Genomic DNA, 25,377 nt, shown 5'->3' with positions numbered 1-25,377 from the left:
TGTTTTCCAGTGGCATACCCCTTTTTATCAACTGGTACCAGAAAGTAAAACAGATTTGTAAATTACTTCTATTAAAAGAGTCTAAATCCTTCCAGTACTTATCAGCTGCTGTTATGAGCCACAGGAAGTTATTTTCTTTTTGAATTTCCTTTCTGCCTGACCACAGTGCTCTGTGCTGACACCTCTGTCCATTTTAGGAACTGGAACTGTCCAGAGCAGGAGAGATTTCCTATGGAGATTTGCTCCTACTCTGGACAGTTCCTAAAATGGAAAGAGATGTCAGTAGAGAGCACTGTGGTCAGGCAGAAAGGAAAAGAACTTCCTGTGGATCATAACAGCAGCTGATAAGTACTGTAAGGAATAAGAATTTTTAAATAGAAGTAATTTACAAATCTGTTTAACTTTCTGGCACCAGATAATAATAATAAAATAATAATAAAATAATAATATAAAAAAATAAAATATATAAAAATAAGTTTTCCAGGGGAGTACCCCCTTTAAGAATCTTTTCATATTCCCACACAACCACTAGGCATATAGACAAATTGATATGAAATAAATAGAATTTGCCTATTAGGAAAACAGCTTTTTTTTTCAATATTCTTGTTGAGGATTTTTTTTCTTTTCTTTATCTTAGAAGGTGAACCGTTGACTCCCAATATGTCTGTTAGTAAATACTTGTATTCCCCCATAAAACAACAATGCTGAAGCAACTTCTCTTAAGACTTCCATATTGTGTAATTGTTCAGTTATTTCTGGGACCATATTAATAAATTGACATCTAGGGGCTACTTTTCTTCTTTCATTAGGATGTGTCCCAAAAGAGTCAGCATTGATCAGACTTTAAAGGCAAAGGTAAATTTAATGCTTCATAACCTGCCAACGCAAATAAATAAAAAAAAATACACGACTATGGTTTGCTGTTTGAGCAAAAAAAAAAAAAATTTATATTATTTATTTATTATTATTATTATTATTATTATTATTATTATTATTATTATTATTATTATTATTATTATTATTATTATTATTATTATTATTATTATTATTATTATTATTATTATTATTATTATTATTATTATTATTATTATTATGTAGACCTGCAAAAAGACAGCAAAAACACACACAGTAAAAAGAAAATATATTTATTAACACATAATTGTACACACAGACACATGATTAAAAGTGCATGCAACTGAATATTACAGCGAGAGATGAGCGAACTTACAGTAAATTCGATTCGTCACAAACTTCTCGGCTCGGCAGTTGATTACTTTTCCTGCTTAAATTAGTTCAGCCTTCAGGTGCTCCGGTGGGCTGGAAAAAGTGGATACATTCCTAGGAAAGAGTCTCCTAGGACTGTATCCACCTTTTCCAGCCCATGGGAGCATCGGAAAGCTGAACTAATTTATGCAGGAAAAGTCATCAACTGCCGAGCCGAGAAGTTTGTGACAAATTGAATTTACTGTAAGTTCGCTCATCTCTAATTACAGCGTATTCTACAAAAATATATATAAAAAAAAGTTAAATATGGATAGAGATATAATATTATATATATATATATATATATATATATATATATATATATATATATATATATATATATATATATATATATATATATATATATATATATATATATATACACACATACACACACACACAAGAATAAAAAAAAAAAAGGGCTGCCAGAAGAAAAAGTAAATTTTGCATATAATATAACACGTCAATATATGGTATATCACATAAAATGTAAAATACTGTATATGCTACACTGAGAAGAGTGAGAGCATATAAGATACTGTATAAGGCTACTGTTGCAAAATTCATAAATAGTGAATGAAGAGAACAACCCTTATCCAGACCAAATGTAGGATCGGTTATTAATCCCACCTAAATATAAGAAGAGGTTTTCACTTTCATAGAAAGTTGTGGTGTCTTAATGGACAAGACCATATGTTGTCAGAGGGAATATCAGAGGAACTGTAAGGTAAAAGGTCTAAGGGAAGATATTCCAGAATTGTTATGTTATAGGGAATACAAGTATTTACTTCAAAACAGACGTTTCAGAATGGTAGCTGCCATATCCTTCAAAAAATGGCCCTAAAAAAAAAAAATAAAAAAAAAAATAAAAAAATAAAAAAGGTGTAGGTGGTAGGAGGTGCACTTATAATCAAATTAATATTTTACAAATTTTATATTTGTAAGATTTCAGAATTTCTATACAGATCATTGCATTGAAAGGAAAAAAAATTCTTAAAAACTTTAAAAACATAAGTACTTGATTTTCTGACGAAAAAATCCGTTTTATCAGTCACAAGCAGATATAAACATACACAGTCATGTTAAAAGTTTTTTTATTATAGCAGAGTTTCTATATAATGCAAAAACAAATAAGATTAGAATGTACATTCTCAGATTCATGTGGTATTGGACATGATGAAATATTTATTAGAATAAAAGTCAAAATCATACTGTATAGCAAAGGCCAAATAATGTGCATTGTGCTTACTAGAGAAATCAAGCTTAATAAAAGGGTAATACTATATAGTAGGCAGTCAAGTCACTTCCTTTATTTTTTCATGGTGCCAAAAACTTGCAAGCACCAACCCCAAATCTTAGTCGTTAAAAGTGTTCATATCCAGCTGAATGCCGATTCCTGCGGCCAATGAAATATGCCACCATCACTAGGACTACAAGGGCTCCCAATGCTGCTCCCACGACTATTGGAACAGTGAAGTTCTGATCTGTAAAGCAATCTTCGGCTATATGTGGAGGACATCAAACAAAGCAAGGAAAAAACAAAAAAAGAAGAAAAAAAGAAAAAACAAAACAAAAATGGCTCACATATCATATGCTGAAGGGATGAAAGTAGGTTATGAGAATAAAAAAAATACGTTGAGCTATTTGAAAAGCAAATTAAAAACACACTTTTACCAAAACGTGATAAAAAAAATAAAATAAAAATGGGACTGGCTTCAAGTGTTGTGGCCACCTTATTTTCTACTTTCTCGGTTCCGAGAAAGTGGAACATAGAAAACGTTGTGCACTATATCAGACAGTCATGAATGGTGGGGTTCACCTACATCATTTATAGAATAAAGGCTTTATTATACAGGCTAAACACATTGTAGTTTTTAGAAACAGTGCTGCCACTGTCTACAGGTTATGTCTCATACTACGGCGAAGCTCCATAATTACATCAATGGAGAACCAAAGAAACTCATCAACAGGGGTAGTGCAGTTTCTAAAGATAAAAAAAGCCATGTTTACTCTAGCAGTCTCTTATGTGGCCCTTAGTAAGATGGTACAAGTTTACACCTGTCTAGTAGAGGTTTACACCAGTTAAAAAGATTCATAGATAATGATCGCTTGATGGGATCAGTTCTCAGGACTGGTAAGACCTTGCTCCCATCCTTGTTACGTAAAAAAAAAAATATTTTGTTTCTGACCACAGTGCTCTCTGCTGACGACTCTGATCATGTCAGGAACGGTCTAGGCCAGGATAGCTTTGCTATGGGGATTTGTACTTATTCTGGATAGTTCCTGACACGGACATAGGTGTCAGCAGAGAGCACTGTGAAATTCAAAATAAAAAGAACTTCCTCTGTATTATACAGCAGCTGATAAGTTGATTTTAAAAAATTGTTCTTCTATTAGGAGGACTCTATTCTGTTTTATGACTTTGTTATGCCTAATGGGAAGCCTGCGGAGAACATGCAAGTGCATTCTTTCAATACCAGCATCATGGATGACCATTTAGGGCCTTGTACATGGTATGTATGTGTGTAACTTTCCTCATGGGGTTTGACTGCATTCTTTAAATTATTAGATACTTTTTTATTTAAATAGGTGTTAAATATTCTACTTATATTGTCTCTTGGCTAGCCTTTTTAACCTAATAGTTAAGAAATGCACCTGATGCTGCCAAAATACAAAACCATACTCTCCTGCCCTGATCCACCCACACCACTGCCATTGTAACAGCACTTGGTCCTCTCAGCTTCTTCTGATGATGCCTGGCTTGGCACGGAGGGCTTGGCAGGTCTTTAAAAGCAGAAAGAACTTTGGAACAGTAGCGACCAGAAAGTTAAACTGATTTGTAATTTACTTCTATTTAAAAATCTTAACCCTTTCAGTACTTAGCTGCTGTATGTTCCAGAGGAAGTTCTTTTCTTTTTGAATTTCCTTTCTGTTTGACCACAGTGCTCTCTGCTGATACATCTGTCCATTTTAGCAACTGTCCAGAGCAGGAGCAAATCCCTATCCCAAACCTATCTTGCTCAGTTCCTAAAATGGACAGAGGTGTCAGCAGAGAGCACTGTGGTCAGAAAGAAAGGAAATTCAAAAAGAAAAAAAGAGATTCCTGTGGTGCATACAGAAGCTGATAAGTACTGGAAGGATTAAGATTTTTTTTAATAGAAGTAATTTACAAATCTGTTTAACTTTCTGGCACCAGTTGATACAAAAAAAAATAAAAAATAAAAGTGTATTCCAGGGGAGTACCCCTTTAATAGCAACTCAGTCATAGTGCTAAACAAACAGACAGCACCAACGACTGTTATGAACCATGTGGGAACCACAGATTCAGTAAAAAAATTAAGGTGGTCTTTTCATTTCATAAACCTTCACAAATGAGGTTTTATATACTTAAGAGATGAACAAAACCCAAGCTCCACAAGCTCATGTAATGCCACCAAAACCCTCCAAAGATGTACAGTGCATATACCGTATTTAGAATTACCTGCAGCCCCTGAAATGTAAAACTGTATAGAACTTCCTTTTGCATCTGTGGTATAGCCGGCATTGTACATACAGCACATTCTGTGTAAATGTGCACCTGTTTGAGGTGGACAAATCCCTGTATGGCCAGAACCAACTTGTGATCACTACTAACTTGGTCCTCACAAAATATAGATTACAGGACCTATTTAACCCTCTGGCTCTTTCCTCAATGCATTAAAACAAAAAATACTAAAATGATTGATGTTCCACATTGATGTTTGTCACTCTTTTATTGTTGTTTGGTTATAATGGTTATTAATCATACATGTCATCAGTTTAACCACACCAAAATCTTGCATACACAAATTTTCTATAAATACAGAACCACACAGAAATTGGTCTTTTTTCTTTTAAATATGGTAATTACAGAAAAACTTGACAGTTGTTAGCTGTCCCCTTGGACTGACCAATGTGAAAGTTAGTAAAGAAAAATCCACTGAACAATGAAATAATAAAAAAGGGAGCCTAGCCGCTAGAATGCCAAAAAACAAACAAAAAGCATTATGATTTTGTTCACCAGGTAGAGAGTGGAGTCTACCAATAACAGGACACAACTATTAGAGTATGTTCACATGCAGCAATTTGTGAAAAAAAAAAAAAAATCTGTTCTATACATCTGTATGAAATTGTTTATGCAGTGTATGGATAGATTTTACTAAGCCTTATTTAGATGAATGGGACAGTAGCAGAACAGAATATATTGCAACTAATCTGCTATGAGTGAATATAACCTGAAGCAATGCCTCATCTCCTATATACATATATGCCATACTTACCTTCCCCAGTCCCCCAGCAGATCCCATTCCACACGCTTCCAGTTCCTAAGCAATTCACTGCTTCTTCAGATAGGTTCTGCCCTGACTCCTCAACCCGGAAGTCGGCAGAAAGTGTGGGTAGCGGAAGTAGACTGAAAGAGCGTGAAATGGTAACTGTTGGGGACTGGGGTAGGCAAGTATGGCTTTGTTTTTTTTTTTTTTAATGATGACCAGCAACATTTTTTTTCACTAATATACCCTTTTAAAGTGCACTTGTAAGGCTGAGCTCTCGCCCATTCTTTACATAAAGTGTGGTGAGAAACAAGTCTACATCAGGTGGTACAGTTGCTGTGGCTGGTAAGCATACGTTACCCAGGACTCATGCACGGAACCTGTCAGGGGGTCATATGGTTGCCTAAGCAACAGAACCTGCATCTCTTTATGCCCAATCTGAAGAAAGCTTGGAAGCCCAGCTTTACAGTACACTTGAAATTTAGCAGTCAATTTATCCGTGAGCTGTCATGTGACATGGTTTTGCTTTCCTCACATGGTCAACTGTCCAAGAGGAAATTTTACAACATTTAAAGACTGAGATACAGATACTTATTCATTCCATAAAATGAGTGTTTTATAGTAAACCAATAATGTACTGGTTCAGGTATTAAAATGATTAGACTTTGGGGGGGAAGCGGGTAGGCTAACTTTGTTTAGTGTTGTTAACGCTCACAAATCACAATTAAAAATACATGTTTATGTAATTATATAATTATGACAAGAAACACCCCCTTTATATTTGAACTGCCAAAGCACAATGCTACTTAAAACAGCCATAAAAACCAATGGAGGAGATTTATCAAAATGGTCTTACATTTTTCCAGCACAGTATAGGAAATAAAAGCAGAGCTGTAATTCGTTATAATTAAGCAGGAAAGAAAGATTTTCTTTTAAAAAAGGTAGGGTCACATGTAGTGTATATGCGACACATTTCACACTGCAGGAAATCCGCAGCGTATTTTGCTATGAACAGACACACACAGGTCTTCCTTGCCACAGCCTTGTGTGCACAGTGAGGTTTTGAGGCAGGCCCAGTCCGCTAGTGTGACTGATGCACGGGCCTGCCTCACTGCGCACACAGGGATGCGGCAGGGGAGACCTGTGTATCTGTTCCGTATTTTTGGCAGTGTGAAACATGCGGTTTTATACGCTACATGTATACCTACCCTTGGGGTAGGGTCACACGTGCCGTATTTTGCTGCATATTTTCCTACCCAATGTAGTCAACGAGTAGCAAACACGACACCTGTGACCCTACCCTTAGACAGTTAAAAAATGGGGCCCAATAGGTCTAACAGAAGAATCTGCCCTTTTGTCCATAGCAATAAATCACAGCTCAGTTTTCAATTCTTAAACTGCTCAGGAAAAACTTTATGTGGTTGTAGAGAGCAACATATTCAGGGTTCTAGTTCGACTTAGACTGTTAATAACTAAGCCCCTATATTCTGGCTGCATGATTTTTAAAGAGAACCTGTCATCACTTCCATCCTGCCATTGAGGTAGTCCCCAGTGGCTTCTGCCTGAACTCTCTCTATAACAAAATAAGGAGATATAGCTATATTTCAATCAAGGCTGGTGGAGAAACTGCCAAGGACCACCACCCTGATGACCCGGGCAGCAAGAAAGTGATGCCTGGTTTCCCTTTAAAGGAGAACTCCAGACCATAAAAATTGTCCCCCATAGTGCCGGCAGTAAAAAATAAAGATGTACATACCTTCCTCCGCTCCCCCGGGGCCTCTGGTAACCGGCTCCGGTCTCCGCCGCAATCCACTTCCTGGTTGCCAGATGAATCAGCCAATCACCAGCCGCAGCGCAGTCCGACTCGGCTGGCGATAGGCTGAGCAGCAGTGTGAAAACGCTTCAGGAAACAAAATTCTTCACTACACCGGCACCTGCGGCCGGGGCCAAAAACGTCACACTGCCGCTCAGCCTATCGCCGGCCGAGTCGGACTGCGCTGCGGCTGGTGATTGGCAGATTCATCTGGCAACCAGGAAGTGGATTGCGGCGGAGACAGGAGCCGGTTACCAGAGGCCCCGGGGGAGCGGAGGAAGGTATGTACATCTTTATTTTTTTTTTTTTACTGCCGGCACTATGGGGGACAATTTTTATGGTCTGGAGTTCTCCTTTAAAGGTATTTTTGAGCCTGGACTTTGATGCAACAAGTGCTAGTGTGTAGAGTGATGTCATTCTTCATATTTTATAGTGCACATGCCTATGTTTGGGGAGGCAGCAGAGCAGTGGGAGACCATACTGTATTTGGATGTTCTACATTAGTAAACTTCAGTTGAGTGGTGTCAATGCCCCTACTAAAAAGGTATCATATCCTAAAGGGGCATTCTGAAGATTTTTTTTTCCTATTAAACTGTGTTCAGGGTGCAGTTAAATATAAAAAAAAAAAAAAACACAAACAAAATAAAAATCCTATACCTATCCTCCTTGCTTCCCTGTCTTGCACGCTGTCAGTCTACTGCCATGCTGTACTTTCTTGTGTGTGTGTCTTACAAGGACCTTCCCACATAGCCTTGTATGAAGGTCCTTGCACGACACAGACATAAAGTGCAATGTGGGACTAACAGAGATAGCGGACGTGGTGGAGGAGCAAGGGGGGGGGGGGGAATTATAGTTTTCTTTTTTTTTTACATTTCTATTTAACTGTGACTTGAGCACAGTTAAACAGAGAAAAATCACTCTGGAACATCCCATTAAGTAGCATCCACGACTTTATTTGAGTAAGGCTACACATAGTGGACACTGAGCAGCTGGAAACTACACAGATATACCTGCAAAATAGTGTAGCTCGTAGCCAGCCGAAAAACTCACTGACCTGCAGAAAATGGAATGTCATCACAGTTTTTACCTGCTACATGGCAGCTATGTGTGGCCTTACCCTAAGAAGTGTCTTAATCTGGAATGAAACATAAGCAGTTGCAAAACTAAACAAGGTCAAGACTATGAAAAACAATGAATGTGTTCCCTTCTATATTAGCAGCATTAGAGGACATACTCATAGTTGCAGGGCATTTCGTCAAACCGTAAATGGACACTGACAACCTGAATCTCCAATGTAGATACAAATCCTGAAATGACATACCAGCCAAAGACTGGCTAGGCATTCTAGAACTTGTAGTTCAACAATAGCTGAGACCATGCAGGTGGTCACAGCCTGAAACGGTCAAAAGTGGGAAAGACACATGTTGCAGATCAACTTGCACCTACTTCAAAAAGTGCAAATCAGAGGGCAGCAGGTGAGAATTATAGGGTCTGATATCCGGCATAGGTTTTTCTTCTACCAATTAAGTAAGCAATCACAATAATGACAATTAAGCCTGCAAGGGCAGCGCCAACTATGATTGGAATTAAAATGGAGTCGTTGTCGATGAAACATTCAGAAGCTGTAAATGGGGGAAAAAAGAAATTAAAATGGGTGAAACTAAAAATAAATAAATATATATATATAAGTATATTTAAAGAAATAAAAAGGAAGGAGTAAATGAAAACTATAGCCTAAAACACACATCAACCTATCAAATTTTTTTTTATATATATCTAGTGCAGCGTTTCTCAACCAGGATGCTCCCAGATGTTGTAAACTACAATTCCCAGCATGTTAGGAGTTCTTGTTTCACAACAGCTGGAGGGACCCTGGTTAGGAAACAGTCATCATTAAGGCCATGTTCACACGATGATATTTCCAATGCTGCTGAAATCCTAATTCCTGAGTTTGCAGAACAAATAGACATATCTATTCTTACAGCGGAGTCCGCACGGATATGCACTGCCATCTAGGAGATGGCGCATTTCCGAGCGCTCCTAGTGCTGGCATGTTCTGTTGGCACCCAGAAAATATTCTATGCGGACATCCCACCATGTGAACATAGCCTAACAAGGAATTAGCAGCCATACCCAAGCTTAAAAGGGGTTATCCAGGAAAAAAAACTTTTTATATATCAACTGGCTCCAGAAAGTTAAAACAGATTTGTAAATTATGTCTATAAATTTTTTTTTTTTTAATCCTTTCAGTACTTATGAACTGCTGAAGTTGAGTTGTTCTTTTCTGTCTAAGTGCTCTCTGATGACACCTGTTTCAGGAACCGCCCAGTTTAGAAGCAAATCCCCATAGCAAACCTATTCTACTCTGTGCAGTTCCTGAGACAAGCAGAGATGTCAGCAGAGAGCACTGTTGCCAGACAGAAAAGAACAACTCAACTTCAGCAGCTGATAATTATTGGAAGGATTAAGATATTTTTATAGAAGTTATTTACAAGTCTGTTTAACTTTCTGGAGCCAGTTGATCTTAATAGAAAAGGTTTTTCCTGGAATACCCCTTTAATTAGGAAAGATTTATAAATTAAAATGTTCAGTTTATGTGGTTTTAAAGTACCTGTTTATAACCTCAAATATCACATATACTATTTGGTAAAATGGGCAAAATTTTATTTATTTATTTTTGTCCAAAAACTATTGATGGCCTATCCACTGATGATTGGAATAGCGCCGACCATGGCATGCCCACCGATCAGCTGATCAGCTCAGCAACTAAATAATGTGCAGGAGCCATAAGACTTGGCTCTGTAGATTGTTTCTATTAGTTTACGTACGTATGTATGTATGTATGTATGTATGTATGTATGTATGTATGTATGTATCAGGGGCTTACGGATACCATTCATTGTATATTTTTGATGCCGCAGCTGTGCCAATCAACTATTGAGGTCCTATCCTGTAAATACGCCCTTAATTTTCGGACGGAAAATGCCTTTAAATTGATGGTTCTCCAGTGGACAAACATTTTATGACCGCTATTGTAACCAGCTAAAACTCATTGCTTATGGGAGATTTACCTCAGCATCAGTCTACAGTACACACCTCCCTGAATGCATAGTATATGCTAAAAAACAGATCCTTACTAGTCCACTATATAAGCCGTGTGCTAGATTAATCTTAAAAGATACTTGCCATTGTTTCTGACCTTTCATAAATGGGTTGCACTTGGTTACGTCCTGTATACTTTTTAGACACACTGGCATGATTTTTTGAAAGAGCAGCATGGGGACATTTGAATGTTTGGGCCATGTGCCTGCTGATCCACAGGACCAACAGAGTTATGGGAGATAGTCAGTAGTTTAGTAGACCACTATTGTAAATTCAGATGTGGATAATGAACTACCATAGCTCATACAAGGCCATTCTGTGGATCTGCCATCCAGCACCTGTAGAAATATACAACTGGTGAAATAGCACGTCACCATTATTCTTACTATATTTCCAAAGGTGCAGATATTGGTAACAGCTCAGGTAATCCATACATGCAAAGAAACCAAAACAAATAAGCTCAGAAATTACGTTATGTGAAATGACACAGGGAAAAAGTATTGAACACATGAAGAAAGGAAGGTGCAAAAAGGCATGGAAAGCCAAAACAGCTGAAATCTATCAGTAGCAGTAAAAGCAATCCAGCCCCTTGTCAGTACAAATATTATAAGCTGTTCAGTCCAAACTGATGGTCTACAGATAGGTCTTCTTGCCAAGCTGTCACACATAATGATGGCATTTGTTACAGGTGCATTTCTAAGCTTCTAAATCTTCCAGTGAGGACTGTTAAGGCCCTAATACGGAAGCGTTTAAGGACAGTTATTTTAGCCAGGTGCTTCTGGCAAGATTTCTGACAGAGGAGTGAAAAGAATAATCAGAGGAGTTGTTCAAGAGCCAAGGATCACTTGTGGAGAGCTTTAAAGAGATCTAGAATTAGGTACAGTTGTCTCAAAGAAAACAGTAAGTAATGCACTCTGCCACTATGGACTGTACGCTCACAATGTAAGCCGCCATTGCTGAATAAAAAGCATGTTGAAGCTTGTTTAAAGTTTGCTGCACAATGTTTAAAAAAGACAGTGAAATACAGAGGGAACAAAGTGTGGCCACAATAGAGCAAAATTGGACTATTTAAATATCATAATACACACCATGTTTAGAAGAGAAATGGCCTGCACATCACCCTACAAACACCATACCAACTGTGAATTTGGTGGTGGAAACATGATGTGGGGCTGCTTTTAAGACAATGGTACTGGCAAACTTCACATAGCTAAAGGAAGGATGAATGAGCAAATTTACTGAGACATTCTCGACAAAAATCTTCTATTATCTACCAGTATGGCACAGATGAAACGATGGTGGACATGTCATCAAGACTATGAACCTTAACACACAGCCAAGGAAACTCTCAAATGGTTCAAAAGAAAGAAAATGGCCCAGCCAATCACCTGACTTACATACATTTGAAAATTTATGGCAAGAAACAAAGACCATGATCCATAGAAGAGGCCCATGGAACCTTCAAGATTTGAAGACTGTGTGAAACAATGGGCCAAAATCACACCAGAGCAATGCACGAGACTAGTTTCTCCATACAGAAGGTATCTTATAAAGTACTAAAAAATATCAGTAAGAGTGATATTCACCTGTGTCATATCACATTATTACACAAAGCTTAATTTCTGGGCTTATTTGTTTGGATCCTTTGTATGTAAAGGGTATTCCCATCACAACCTTTTCTCAAGATAGGTGGAGGTCCCGAAGGTGGAAACTGCATCTGTCAGACCTAAATGTTGAGATAGAAATAACCCTTCAAGTGGTGGGGCAGAATATCTTAGGGCCCTTTAACACATGCCAATTGTCGGGCAAATAAGCGTTCCAAAAAAATAAATAAATAAACAAACAACAATTGTTACCGAAAATTGGCCTGTGTAAAAGCTCCAGAAACCAGACACCGAAAACACATACTTTGTCGGCCAGTCACATTTAAAATGATCGCTATTGGCTGCACTTTGCCCTGTGTAATCAGGTGATCTTTGACTGACAGTGATAAGTTAAAAAGGGCCAAACGATTGATTTGACCCTGTCATTGAGCAGAAAACGGGTGCTGGTCACAGAGATTGGCGCTCGTTACTGGCAGTTCACAGCCCATGTACAACTTTCCTTATTGCAGTATCTGCAGGTATTGGCATACTGTACAGTGACACAGGACTCAAGTTACCAGAGCCCAAGTAGACAAATATACCATGTCTCATTGAATTTTACCAAGTTTATCCACTCCCAGCCCATAGGAAAGAAGTATATGTTTACAGTATAGGCAGATGTCCTTACCTGTAGCATATGTTCCATTTTGAACATTGAATGGCTGAACTCTCACATCAAAAGTATTAATGATGAGGTCTTCTGACACTCTGATGAGCTGCTCTTTGTGACACAGGTAAGAGTTTCCTACTGACGCTTCCCACAGGCTCAGGTTGGTGCTTGTTCTGCGAGACATTTCTGTAACAGAAGAATTAGATCTCACATGGCATGTATGATGCAAGGTAGTGGAGAACAAATATTATTCCTGGCAACAACCTCCCTGCCACTTCAGACTGGACCGAAACAAGTAAGCAAGCAAGACAGAGCAGCCTCTAGGGACAGACATCTTTATCCATAAAAAAAATAAAAAATACTTGCCTGTAGCATTTCTGATGGTGACATTAACTTCTTTAAGATAGAAGTTCTCCAGTTTCTATATATGGAATAATCAAAAAGATAAAGATATGATATGGTGTAAATGGGCAGCTCAGAAAATCATTGTAAGATATACAACACAAATGAAATAGGAAAATACAGCATGGGGAAAAGAAAAAAACAACTATAAGGCAGGTGACCTATACTTACAATGGAGAAATAAAGCTCAACAATAGCAATGCCACTGTCATTGAGCCTCAGAATGGCAGTATTGACACCACAGTCTCCAGAACTGATGGTGCGGTTAGGGTCAATATTAAATGTAGTCCGAACATTCTAGAGAAACAGAAATACAAAGATCAGGGTATGGATGACACTGGGTAAGTTATTCAATATCTTAAGGATATATAGATTTTTTTTTCTCTAGTCTAAAGAAAAAAGTATTAATACATTTTAAAGTGGTTGCTTAGCCCTACAAAATTTCTGTCCATTTGTCCTTGAGCTCAGGCTAGGTTTACTTACCTGCCCCAATTCCCCACCTCATCTCTCCTGACAATGCCCAATCCCAGGCGAGTCGGGGCTTCCTCTATGTTGAGACAAAGATGGAAGAGCTACTCAGCCAGGGCTAGACAATGTTGGGATAGGGGCAGTGGAGGATCAGACAGATGAGCACCACTTTTTATTTCAGTCTTATGCAACCTTGAGCCCATGGACAAGAATTCTGTGGTGCAAACCATCCCTTTTCGAGGTGTAGGAAGAAATGACACAAAAACCAGCAGTAGCCACAATTAACCTAACTTTCTCTATATAAAGTATCAGCTACTAAAACATTGTAGCTAGGCACATAGGTTCCAAACTAGGTAACGCTACCTAATATCTACGTGCTCAGTATTTCAAGACAATTGACTTGTGACAATTATTCTTACTTTTCCATCAACAAGCAGAGTGGTATTAAGTTGCAGACCCATAGAAGCCAGCAAACATTTCTCTGTTCCATTTAGCACACTATAGTTGCCAGTGCTGGGCTTATCCTCAGGTTTTGGGGTTGGTTTTGGAGCGGCTGAAGTTGTGTTGGCTGTAGGTACTACAGAAGTAGGTGGAGCTTTGGTCGGTGTGGTGTCTCCACTGCAATGGAATTCTGAAATAAAGGGAGAAACATATTTTGTTGTGATTTAGGGGTATTACATCCATACATGTATGGTTTCATGTTAGCCTTAAAAGTGGACCTATCAGCATATTTTAGCATATACAGTGACCCCCCCCCCAACCTACGATGGCCCCGACATACGATCATTTCAACATACGATGGCCTCTTAGAGGCCATCGTATGTTGAAGGCAGCATCAACATACGATGCTTTTATATGTCTGGGCCATCGCATAAACGGCTCTGCGGCAGCACAGACTGCTTCAGCTGGTGCCGGATAGCCGTTTAATGTGCCCCGGTGAGTGTCACTCACCTGTCCCCGACATTCCATACCATCCTCTTCATGCTCTGCTGCATGACAGTCGCTCTCCTTCGTCGTCATCATGTTGAAGGACATGCCGTCCTGTCATCCCATAGGAGCGGCGGGGACACGCATGTATAACTTTCTATATTAATGCACAGATCCCTCAACATACGATGGATTCAAGTAACGGGGGACTTTATAACTTAATATCTTCACCATCCCTGGGTGGCACAAACGTCCCCTGGGGATTGTGAGGATAATGTTTTTAGCATATATAATGCATTGCCAAGCGTTATATATGCTAAAATATGCTGATTGGTTCGCTTTAACATTAAATAGACCGTTCCTTTACCTTTCGTTAAGGAAACATCCTGGGCATATGCTAGCAGGGAAACATTCCAGTAGACTTGTGTGACATTCTCCGTACTTAACACTTCTTCATGTAAACATATGTAGGTTTCATTTATTGGTACTGATTCGCCAATAGACCTCACAGTATTAAAGACCCCTGGAATAGAATGAAGTAGTCAGCTGGTTTTGTTTATTGCTCCACATGATGAGTTAGCATTTTGTAATGATGGCAGCCTGCAGACATACTACACAAATCTGGCACTAGAGGGCATATATGGTACATGAATAAAAAATGCGGCAGGCAGATATGCCTCTACAAAAATCACTCCGCGTTGACCTGCCAATATCTGAACATAAGCTTTAGTTCACTTTGAAACTGACTACATAGCAGTATCGAAATGTAATCAATTGGCAGGAAAGTGCCAGTACTTAAAAAAAAATAAAAACAAAAGAAAGATACATGGAACTGAAAAGTTCAATGGGAATGGGAAAAGTTCATGCCACTTTATTTTATCAATTGCAAGTTAGAATGTATTCTATTTTTATTTCTGTAGCAACACTACCAGCCTGTATAAGCTCCTATTGCTTGCTCTGCTAGACACCACAGCTTACTGTATACAGACTACAAAATTGCATCCATTGTGTAACTTCAAAATATTTCTGCATCAATTCTAGTGGATAAAACCTGTCCTGGTCATGTGTTACAGTACAGAGATCTTATACCTAGACCTTTAACCATGGTAACTTAACCATCACAGGTGGAGATTCTTCACTGTAAGAGCAGTGAGATTATGGAATTCTCTACCATTTTGCAATGGCTTAACCCCTTAAGGACCGGAGGTTTTTCCGTTTTTGCATTTTCGTTTTTTGCTCCTTGCCTTTAAAAAATCATAACTCTTTCAAATTTACACCTAAAAATCCATATGATGGCTTATTTTTTGCGCCACCAATTCTACTTTGTAATGACGTCAGTCATTTTGCCCAAAAATCTATGGTGAAGCGGGAAAAAAAATCATTGTGCGACAAAATTTAAAAAAAAACGCTGTTTTGTAACTTTTGGGGGCTTCCGTTTCTACGTAGTACATTTTTCGGTAAAAATGACACCTGATATGTATTCTGTAGGTCCATACGATTAAAGTGATACCCTACTTATATAGGTTTGATTTTGTCGGACTTCTGGAAAAAATCATAACTACATGCAGGAAAATTAATACGTTTAAAATTGTCATCTTCTGACCCCTATAACTTTTTTATTTTTCGGTGTATGGGGCGGTATGAGGGCTCATTTTTTGCGCCGTGATCTGAAGTTTTTAACGGTACCATTTTTGCATTGATAGGACTTATTGATCGCTTTTTATTCATTTTTTCATGATATAAAAAGTGACCAAAAATGCACTATTTTGGGCTTTGGAATTTTTTTGCGCGCACGCCATTGACCGTGCGGTTTAATTAACGATATATTTTTATAATTCGGACATTTCCGCACGCGGCGATACCATTTATGTTTATTTTTATTTTTATTTACACTGTGTTTTTTCTTTTATGGGAAAAGGGGGGTGATTCAAACTTTTAATAGGGAAGGGGTTAAATGATGTTTATTCACTTTTTTTTTTGCACTTTTTTTTTGCAGTGTTATAGGTCCCATAGGGACCTATAACACTGCACACACTGATCTTTTACATTGATCACTGGTTTCTCATAAGAAACCAGTGATCGATGATTCTGCCGCTTGACTGCTCATGCCTGGATCTCAGGCACTGAGCAGTCATTCGGCGATCGGACAGCGAGGAGGCAGGTAGGGGCCCCTCCCGCTGTCCTGTCAGCTGTTCGGGATGCCGCGATTTCACCGCGGCTATCCCGAACAGCCCACTGAGCTAGCCGGCATGCTTTCGGTTTCACTTTAGACGCGGCGTTCAACTTTGAACGCCGCGTCTAAAGGGTTAATAGCGCGCGGCACAGCGATCAATGCCGCGCGCTATTAGCCACGGGTCCCGGCCGTTGTTAGAGGCCGGGCCCGAACCGCTATGACGCGGGGCCACGCCGTGGCCCCGCGTTATAGATCGGGAGTGGACACATGACGTTCCAGTACGTCATGTGTCCTTAAGGGGTTAATGAGCAAGTTCAAGAGGAGACTGAATACCTAGCAGGAAAAATATAATATTATGAATGTTAGATTTCTAGAGATAGCATGCCGATTTAGTCCTACCGTCATATATGGAGTCAGGAAGGTATCTTTCCTTCCCAAGGATGGAGCAAAAGCCATCTGTCGCACAAGGACCTCCTCTGAATCAAAATGGTAGTGCTATAGGTTGGACTTTAACCTTATCAAGTAAGTAATAAAACAAGCTGTGCATAATAAATTACTTCCCCCAGGTGATTTCTCACATTTTTGTAAATCCCATCATGTATCAAAAAATTACTCCTTACCCCACAGTAAAAATATATTAAAAAAATTCTAACTTAAAACCATGTTTGTTTGTTTTTTCTGTAGCAGAAGTCATTTTTGGCATTTTCAGGTAAATATATAGTAGTGTATGCTGTAACAGACACTACAGCCCTTGGGTTTTAATTTACAGTCGCAGTATTCTAGCCAAGTCAACGAGCGTGTTTCCAAGGGAATCATCTCCCTTTGTCCACACTGATGGCTTTATGGGGTTAATTGGCCAGGACCAGCAAGTCCCTGATGTCAGCCAGGCACAGCCACCCTCTTGTTCCTGGTCACATGGACGTGGCGGTCACAGCAGTGTGCAGAAACTACATGTATACCACACTGCATTAAGGGTTAAAAGATTTAGAACACATTCATCATGGCTTCTTTAATGTATTTACCTTTTATTTTGGCATCTGGAAACAATGCACTGTCATTGGTGTTGTAAGTGAAGACGATAACATCAATACTGTACACCGTACTATTCTTGGTGAAGTTCACACTCCATGTATGGTTGTTCCCAAAGTTAACTACTAACAAAGGAGCTTCCTTGGTGCTGCCACATGTACTGCCACTTGTGTCCACTGCATCAGGTGCAACTAATGTGGTGTTCTTCTAAAAGGAGAAAATAGAACACACGCAATAAAAGAAGTTGTATGACCAAATAGAAGATTATATCAAACATTACTGTATTTTTGCTATCAGAGGGATGTCCACGAGCAGACTTTATCATGCGTCTTGTAACTCAGACTGTTGTGTAGGTTTTATCATCAGATGCTGAGTGAAATTATTTCCAAAGAACTTACAGTATCTGTCAAACAAACTGTAGTAGTCCCACCCATATTCTGCTACTAAACTTGTAAACAGTGGGTGCAAAACTGAGTATTTCTTTCTACAAAATAAGGTATTCATGCGCTCAGCTATAGCTCAATAACCTGCTGCTAGCAGATAAAGGTTCATCATGACAGGTTCCCTTTAAAAACATTTTCTTTACCACACACTATACATTATGGGTAGGGAGTAGGGATGTCCCGATAAATTCAGCGAGCAGAGATTCCGTTCACACCCTGTAGTGTGAACACACCCTTATACTGAAATCCCCCCCCATTTCAATTCCAATCCTCTCAATTTCATCATAGCCATAGTGAAGGGAAATGGGCGGAATCGGCTAGATGATTGGGGGGGGGATGAGCATATGAAATAAGGGGAGTGGCTATATAAAATTCATATAGCCATTCTCTTCATGCGCACATTTCCCTCATTTCATATGCCCATTCACCTCATATGCCCATTCTCCTCATTGGCACCCCCCCTTATATGCCCATTCTCTCCCTTCAAATGCCCATTTCCCTTCATATGTCTATTCCCCCTCACTTCTATTCCACCTCATATACCCATCCTCCCTTATTTTATGTTCACTCACTGAACATGAAATTGGGAGAAACTAACTTAATTTCTCCTCCATTTCATGCACCATACCCATCTGGCCTGCTGTTATTGCTCCCTCCCATGCAAATGCACCATAGAGTACTGGGAAGAAGTGGCTTTAACTCACTTCCTCCCAGTGCTAGGCAACCACAGGGACATGAGAGCCGATGCGGCACAGAAATCCTGCCCCCACACCGATCAGATGGGACACGCCACCCTGCACGTAAGCCGCCTACCCCACGCCGCTCAGCTGGGACACGGGACTTGCCACCGCCGCACAGAAGCTGCCATCCCCACGCCGCTGCACTGGACCCACCATTGGCTGAACTGGTATCAGCAATGGTATCTGTGACATGTGCACGAGTACAATACTCAGGCAAATGTCCGGTATCGGACCAGATACAGATACTGGTATTGGTAAATCCCTAGTAGGGAGGTTCCAGTCTGAACGTGAAAGGTGGCCGGCTTTTTGCTATGGATTATCCCATTGAGCCGCAGTTCTCAACTGACAGACTGAGGACACCAATTATTCGGACCTTCAGCCAGTTACCCAGAGGGGGCAACGATTCAAACGAATAGTCAAATGTGGCCCGAAGCAAGAAAACTGAGGTTCCCTGTCTGGCCAGCTCTTCTTTTATAAAGCAGATAGTGCTATTAGTGCTGCCTGCATTATTCTGCTCTGGCTAAGCCTGACTAGAAGAAGAAGCCAAAGAAGAGGATCACTTTGGGACCTTGGGAAAAGGGAGCATTTGTGTTCCTCAACCTGTAACTCTCCAGTTGTTGCAGAACTACAGCTCCCATTATGACCTCCTGTCTGTGCATGATTGGAGTTGTAGTTTGAAACAGCTGGAGAAAGTAACAGGAAATTATTCAGGTTTACATTTCTTATAGGGCATATTAGCACAATGGAAGGGAAGGGGGGTCATAGTGGTACAGTACATTGGGGGGGGGGGGGTCATAGTGACACAGTTCACATGGGGACATAGTGGCATCAATCACTGAACAGGGGAACAGACATTCATTGTTTTAAGGGACACAGATGTATAATTATTCAGTTTAGGGCAGTGTGTGTAGCAGGATTATACAACGGGGGAAGGTGTGTGGCAGGACTATACTCCAGGGGGAGGGTGGCCCATTTTATGTAACATGATCTGTCTTCTATATGTACCATTTTGGGGCATGTGTGGTGACAAAATATATATCACAATTCTGGCACTGAGCAGGTCACATGGTTAGAGAAGCAGTGAATAAAGGGAGGTGTTTGTGCCTCAGCCAATTAGGGACAATCACACATTGCATGCTGAGGCTCTCTGAGCTGAGGAGAAGGGAGTGTGAGGTTACAAAATGATATGTAGGGCCCAGCAACACAGTCATCATGTGTGATACGAACTACTGGACTTCCTGCCAGGAGGAAAAGCTGAGAGAAACATGGTATGTGCTCAACAAAGATTACACTTGTACATTTTAAAGTTATATGACTTTAACATGTGCTTTATAAAAAAGGTAATTTGGCTGAAGTTCTCCTTTAACATAAATGATATTGCTGCATGTGTGCATGCAGTAATTTTTCTTTAAATGTACGCCATCTCGACACAGGAATTGCCCATTAGGCCAGCCAATCACTGTTGCAAGTGATTGGCTTTGCATGGATTTCCTATGTGTCAAGGTGAGTAAGGAGATTTTTTAGACTTAAGATCTCTTTCTCAGAGGATCCATTGGGGGACACAGGAACCGTGGGTATATCTTGCTGCCACTAGGCAATACAAGAAAAAATAAAATAAAATAAAGTCGGCTCCTCCTGGCAGGATATACCCCACCCACTGACCCTGAGCTAATCAGTTTTAGTCCCAAAGCAGTAGGAGGAACTGAAAATCATAGGAGTCTGAAAAAAGGGCCCAGCCAAAAACAAACGAACCAACTTACAGACAGGCAACCGACCCTCAGGTCAACGGATCCCAATGGATCCTCTGAGAAAAAGATTGTAGTACGGTAAGTCTAAAAAAAAAAAATCTCCTTTTCTCATTCGGCTCCATTGGGGGACACAGGAACCGTGGGATGTACCAAAGCAGTCCCCAGGATGGGAAACAAAACTGACCAAAATTCAGGCAGAGGGCAATGCCACCGCCGCCTGCAGCACCTTATGCCCCAAATTGGCGTCAGCAGACGCAGAAGTGTGCACCTGGTAAAACTTGGTGAGCGTATGTACGGAGGACCAAGTGGCCGCCTTACACACCTGCAGGGCCGAGGCCCTGTTTAAGACCGCCCAAAAGGCACAAAGAGAGAGTAGAGTGAGCCCTAACCCTGAATGGGGGAGGCTTCCCCTTAGAACGATAAGCCTCTGAAATGGCAGACCTGATCCACCAACAGATGGTCGCCTTAGAAGCAGGCAAACCCTTGCGCCAGCCTTCTGGAATGACGAACAGCGAATCAGAACGTGTAAAGGAATAGGTGGTCGAGAGGTAAACCCGCAAAGCCCTGACCACGTCCAGTTTGTGGAGAGAGCGCTCCTTAGGATGAGATGGAGCAGGACAAAAGCAGGGAAGGACAATATCCTCATTCAAATGAAAAGTTGAGACCGCGGCCTTGTCTTGGTGAAGCACCAGAAAGGGGGGTTGGCAGGATTACACCCTCCGGATGGAAGTCACGGCAATGAGGAAGGACACCTTCCAAGAAAGAAAACGGAGAGGTGTCCCGGGGAGCACTGTAAAGCGCCAAGAACCAAATTCAGGTCCCAAGGTGGAGTGGGAGACCTGTAAGGAGGAATCTCATGTGCCACCCCTTGTAGAAAAGTGCGAACATGCGAATCGGACACCAAGGGGCGCTGAAAAAGAATGGAAAACGCAGACACCTGTCCTTTGAGGGAACTGAGTGCCAACCGCGTTTCCAGCCCTGATTGTAAAAACGCAAGCAGGTTGGGTAAGGATAAAAGGAACAGGAGACAGAACGGGACTCGCACCACCGAAAATAGGCCCGCCAGGTCCTGTGATAAATCATAGCAGAGGACTGTTTACGTGCCTTAAGCATGGTGCAAATGACCCGGGGAGAGAAACCCTGAGCCTTTAGCACCGCGGTTTCAACAGCCACGCCATCAAACGCAGCGGCAGTGAATTGGGGTGGCAAAGAGGCCCTTGAGAGAAAAGGTCGGGGCAATCCGGAAGCCGAAAGGGGGCATCCGCTACAAGACGAACCACGAGCGCCAGGGCCAATCTGGCGCCACCAGAATTGGCGAGACGCCTTCCGCCTTGAGCTTCCTCAGCACCCTGGGCAGATGAGGGAGCGGAGGGAAGACGTAAGGAAGGGTGAACTGTGACCATGGAACGCTCAACGCGTCTACAGCTAGAGCCAGAGTATCGCAGGACTTCGTCAAGAAGGCTGGAACCTGCCGGTTCAGGCAGGACGCAAAGAGGTCCACGTCCGGCATCCCCTAACAGACGCACTCCCGGGATCGGGTGAGGAGCGACTTAGAAAGTCCGCTTCCCAGTTTTCCACCCCTGGAATGTGGATCACCGATATGGAGGCAAATCAGAATCTTGGACACCTCGGCCATGGAAGCGCAGCTGCGAGTGCCCCCTTGCGATTGATGTAAGTCATAGCCTGTCTGCATTCATTGTCTGTCTGAATCCTAACCGGATGGCCCCGGAGAATCGACTCCCAGTGAAGGAAACAAAGGAAGACGGCCATGAGCTCCAGCACATTGATGGGCAGATGAGCTTCCTGGAGGGGACCAGCGGCCCTGTACCGTCCGGTCCTGAAAAACGCCTCCCCAGCATAGGAGGCTCGCGTCGGTCGTTAAGACCTGCCAATGCAGTGGAAGGAACAAGCGACCCTCCAGAAGGAGAGCGGAGCCACCAAAACAGTGATCAACTGGTCACCGAGGACAGACTGATACGGCAGTGGAGGGATAGTGGAGACTTGTCCCAAAGAGTCAGGATGGCCCATTGAAGAGGAACTGCACAAAGGGAACCGCTTAAATGGCAGTCACCATCCTGCCCAACACTTCCATGCACAAAAGGATGGACACCGGATGTGGGTGAAGCAAGAGGCGGATCCCGGACAGAAGCGCGCGCCGCTTGTCCGGTGGAAGAAGAACCCGAGGCTCAGGAAAACCAGAGACTGGGAAGGAAATAGTTTGGATTTCTCCTTCTTGATCAACCACCCGAAACTGGTCAGAGTCTGAAGCATGATGTGGAGACTCTGTTTTGGGCCAAGAATGGGGCTTTTATCAACAGGTCGTCCAGATAAGGAAGCACCGACACCCCTCGGGAGCGGAGGATGGCAATCACCGCCGCCAGAACCTTGGTAAAGACCCTGGGGGCCATGGCCAGCCTGAAATGACCTGCCGGAATGGCAAACCGCAGAAAATGTTGGTGTGGCGGAAAAATGGGGATGTGCAGGTATGTATCCCGGATGTCCACCGACGACAGGAATTCGCCCTGATCCAAGGATGCAACAACCAAACAGAGATTCCATCCGGAAGTGCCGAAGGCGTAGGTGTTGATTGAGGAGCTTCAGATCGAGAATCGGACAAACCGTTCCCCCTTTTTTGGGAACGAACAGGTTCGAATAGAAGCCCAAAAAACGTTCCTGGACTGGAACCGGCACGATGACTCCCTGCGCCAGAAGGGTGTTAAGTGCCGACTAAAAGGCTGCAGCCATGTCCGGCGGGGAGGCCGGGAACGGAAGAAACGATCCCGGGGAAAAGAACCAAACTCTATTCGGTAACAGTCAGAAACGACATCCCAAACCCAGGAATCCTGCACCAACCAGGTGTCCCAAAAGTGGGACAAGCGTCCGCCCACCCGAGGAGAAGACTCGGGTGGAGGCGCCCCTTCAGGCTGAGGTAGGCTTGAGAGTACCTGATTTGGCAGAGAAACGTCCAGAGTGGCTCTCATGCTTCCAGGACGGGAGAGACTTGAAGGTAGGTGCCTTCGTGGACTGCAGACTCTGGCTTGTCCTGACGCCCTGAGCCAAGGGAACGAAAGGACCGAAAGGAAGAGGCCTAACGGCGAGAACTGGTGCGATGCACAAGATTCTGGGGAACATTACCCACCTGGCTCCCTGCTCTCCCTTTAGCTCGGCGGGTATGGACTTCCTGACACACGTGTGTCGGGAGTCACATCCGGCAGCCGTCCATAAATTTAGGCTTCGGCCTAGTCCCCGTCCTTAGAAAGTCCGCTTCCCAGTTTTCCACCCCTAGAATGTGGATCGCCGATATGGGGAAGGAGAGAGCTCTTACCGCCGCTGGCTTCGGAGATTATTTCATCCAGTCTTTTACCGAAAAGACGGCCACCCGTAAAGGGCATCTCAGTGAGAGATTTCTTAGAGGCCGCGTCGGCATGCCAAGCCTTCAGCCACATAGAGCAGCGAATGGCCACCAAGTTGCCTGAAGCAAAGGCCGCACAGCGTGCAGATTCTAAGGAAGCCAAACATAAATACTCGCCAGCATTGGAGATGTGGAGTGCAACGTCAACGCCAGATCGACAGGAGGAGCCCCGGATAACACACCTTGGTGGAGTTGAGAAGCCCAGGCCGACAGGGCTTTGGTTACCAAAGAGGTTAAAGAGGAGCCAACCGCCTCATTAGGGGTACTTCGCCAAAAAAAAATTCCGCTTGTCTGCGGGGTCCTTGAGAGAAGCCGCATCCACCAGGGGAAGAGTGGTGGATTTGGATAAGCGGGAGACTGGAGGGTCCACTATAGTCGGGCGGTCCATTTGGATACCAGGTCCTGAGAAAATGTAAACAAAGGGGAGATTTATCAAAAACTGTCCAGAGGAAAAGTTGCCCAGTTGCCCATAGCAACCAATCAGCTCTCTTGTTTAATTTTTAACAAGGCCTCTGCAAAATGAAAGAAGAGATCTCATTGGTTGCTATGGGCAAATTTTCCTCTGGACAGTTTTTGATAAATCTCCCCCATAGCCTTCAACCATTTTGACCCTTGAAAGCGCTTCTCCGGCTGCTTCCAGGCAGTCTCCAGCAAGTCATCAAACTCCTTATGAGAATTGGATAGCGCTGAAAGGAAACTTCTGGAGCAGGATCCGAAGTTCCAGGGTCCTGTAGGTGAAAGGTGTCCCTGACAGCCGACACCAAGCTGTCCACCATGTCAGACATGGATGACAGCTCTTCAGATTCCGATTGCAGATCAGAGTCCGAGTCCACCAGTTCCCCAGGAGACTGGGAATGAGCAGTGGAGGCTCCGGATCTTTGTGACACGGATCTGGCTTGGTGGGCTGGAGATCGGGAACAGGTGCTAGGGGAGCAACCACGCGATCAAGGATGCTGCCTAGAGAATGGGGACCTGGAGCGAGATCGGCGAGGAGACCTACGCTCAGGAGAGGAATCAGAATAAGTGAACCTGGGACGCCTGTGAGAGCGTTGGCGGCCCGAGGATGCCGAACTCGCCTCCCGGGAAGGAGGATGCAAGGAAGAATGCTTTAAGGCAGTAGCCACCTCCCTGGAGACCTGTGCCAGATCGTCTGGGACAGAGAAGACACCCAAAACGGAGGAGGGTCAGAGACCACACGCTCCAAGTAGCTATTCTGGGCGGGGGGATTGGGACATGAGGCAGGACAGGTGGACGCAGCTGAACCACCTGGCAATTTAAAGTTTCATCCCAAGCAAGCATAGTAAGTGACCAAAGC

The 25,377-nt window shown here is 42.3% G+C and overlaps 1 protein-coding gene across 4 annotated transcripts in view; it reads right to left on the bottom strand.

Moving 5' to 3' along the window:
- LAMP2 (lysosomal associated membrane protein 2) overlaps positions 1-25,377 on the bottom strand; it is a 53,326-nt gene that overhangs the window by 10,601 nt on the left and 17,348 nt on the right. Inside the window, exons 3-10 of one of the 4 annotated variants that reach the window (XM_056540037.1) lie at positions 17,713-17,926; positions 14,885-15,040; positions 14,010-14,221; positions 13,294-13,419; positions 13,087-13,141; positions 12,739-12,906; positions 8,812-8,987; positions 2,627-2,765 (exon numbers count right to left, since the gene is read on the bottom strand). In XM_056540037.1, coding sequence (XP_056396012.1) covers positions 8,848-8,987; positions 12,739-12,906; positions 13,087-13,141; positions 13,294-13,419; positions 14,010-14,221; positions 14,885-15,040; positions 17,713-17,926 — 1,071 coding nt within the window. In that variant the 3' untranslated portion in view covers positions 2,627-2,765; positions 8,812-8,847. Of the gene's footprint in view, positions 1-2,340; positions 2,766-8,218; positions 8,988-12,738; positions 12,907-13,086; positions 13,142-13,293; positions 13,420-14,009; positions 14,222-14,884; positions 15,041-17,712; positions 17,927-25,377 lie in introns of those variants that run through there. The other 3 variants (XM_056540036.1, XM_056540035.1, XM_056540034.1) reach the window with 3 other exon arrangements.

This window comes from Hyla sarda, chromosome 9 (assembly GCF_029499605.1).
Source record: "Hyla sarda isolate aHylSar1 chromosome 9, aHylSar1.hap1, whole genome shotgun sequence".
Classification (NCBI taxonomy): Eukaryota; Metazoa; Chordata; class Amphibia; order Anura; family Hylidae; genus Hyla; species Hyla sarda.
Note: the sequence above shows the minus strand (reverse complement) of the source record. Positions and strands in the feature narration are given on the sequence as shown.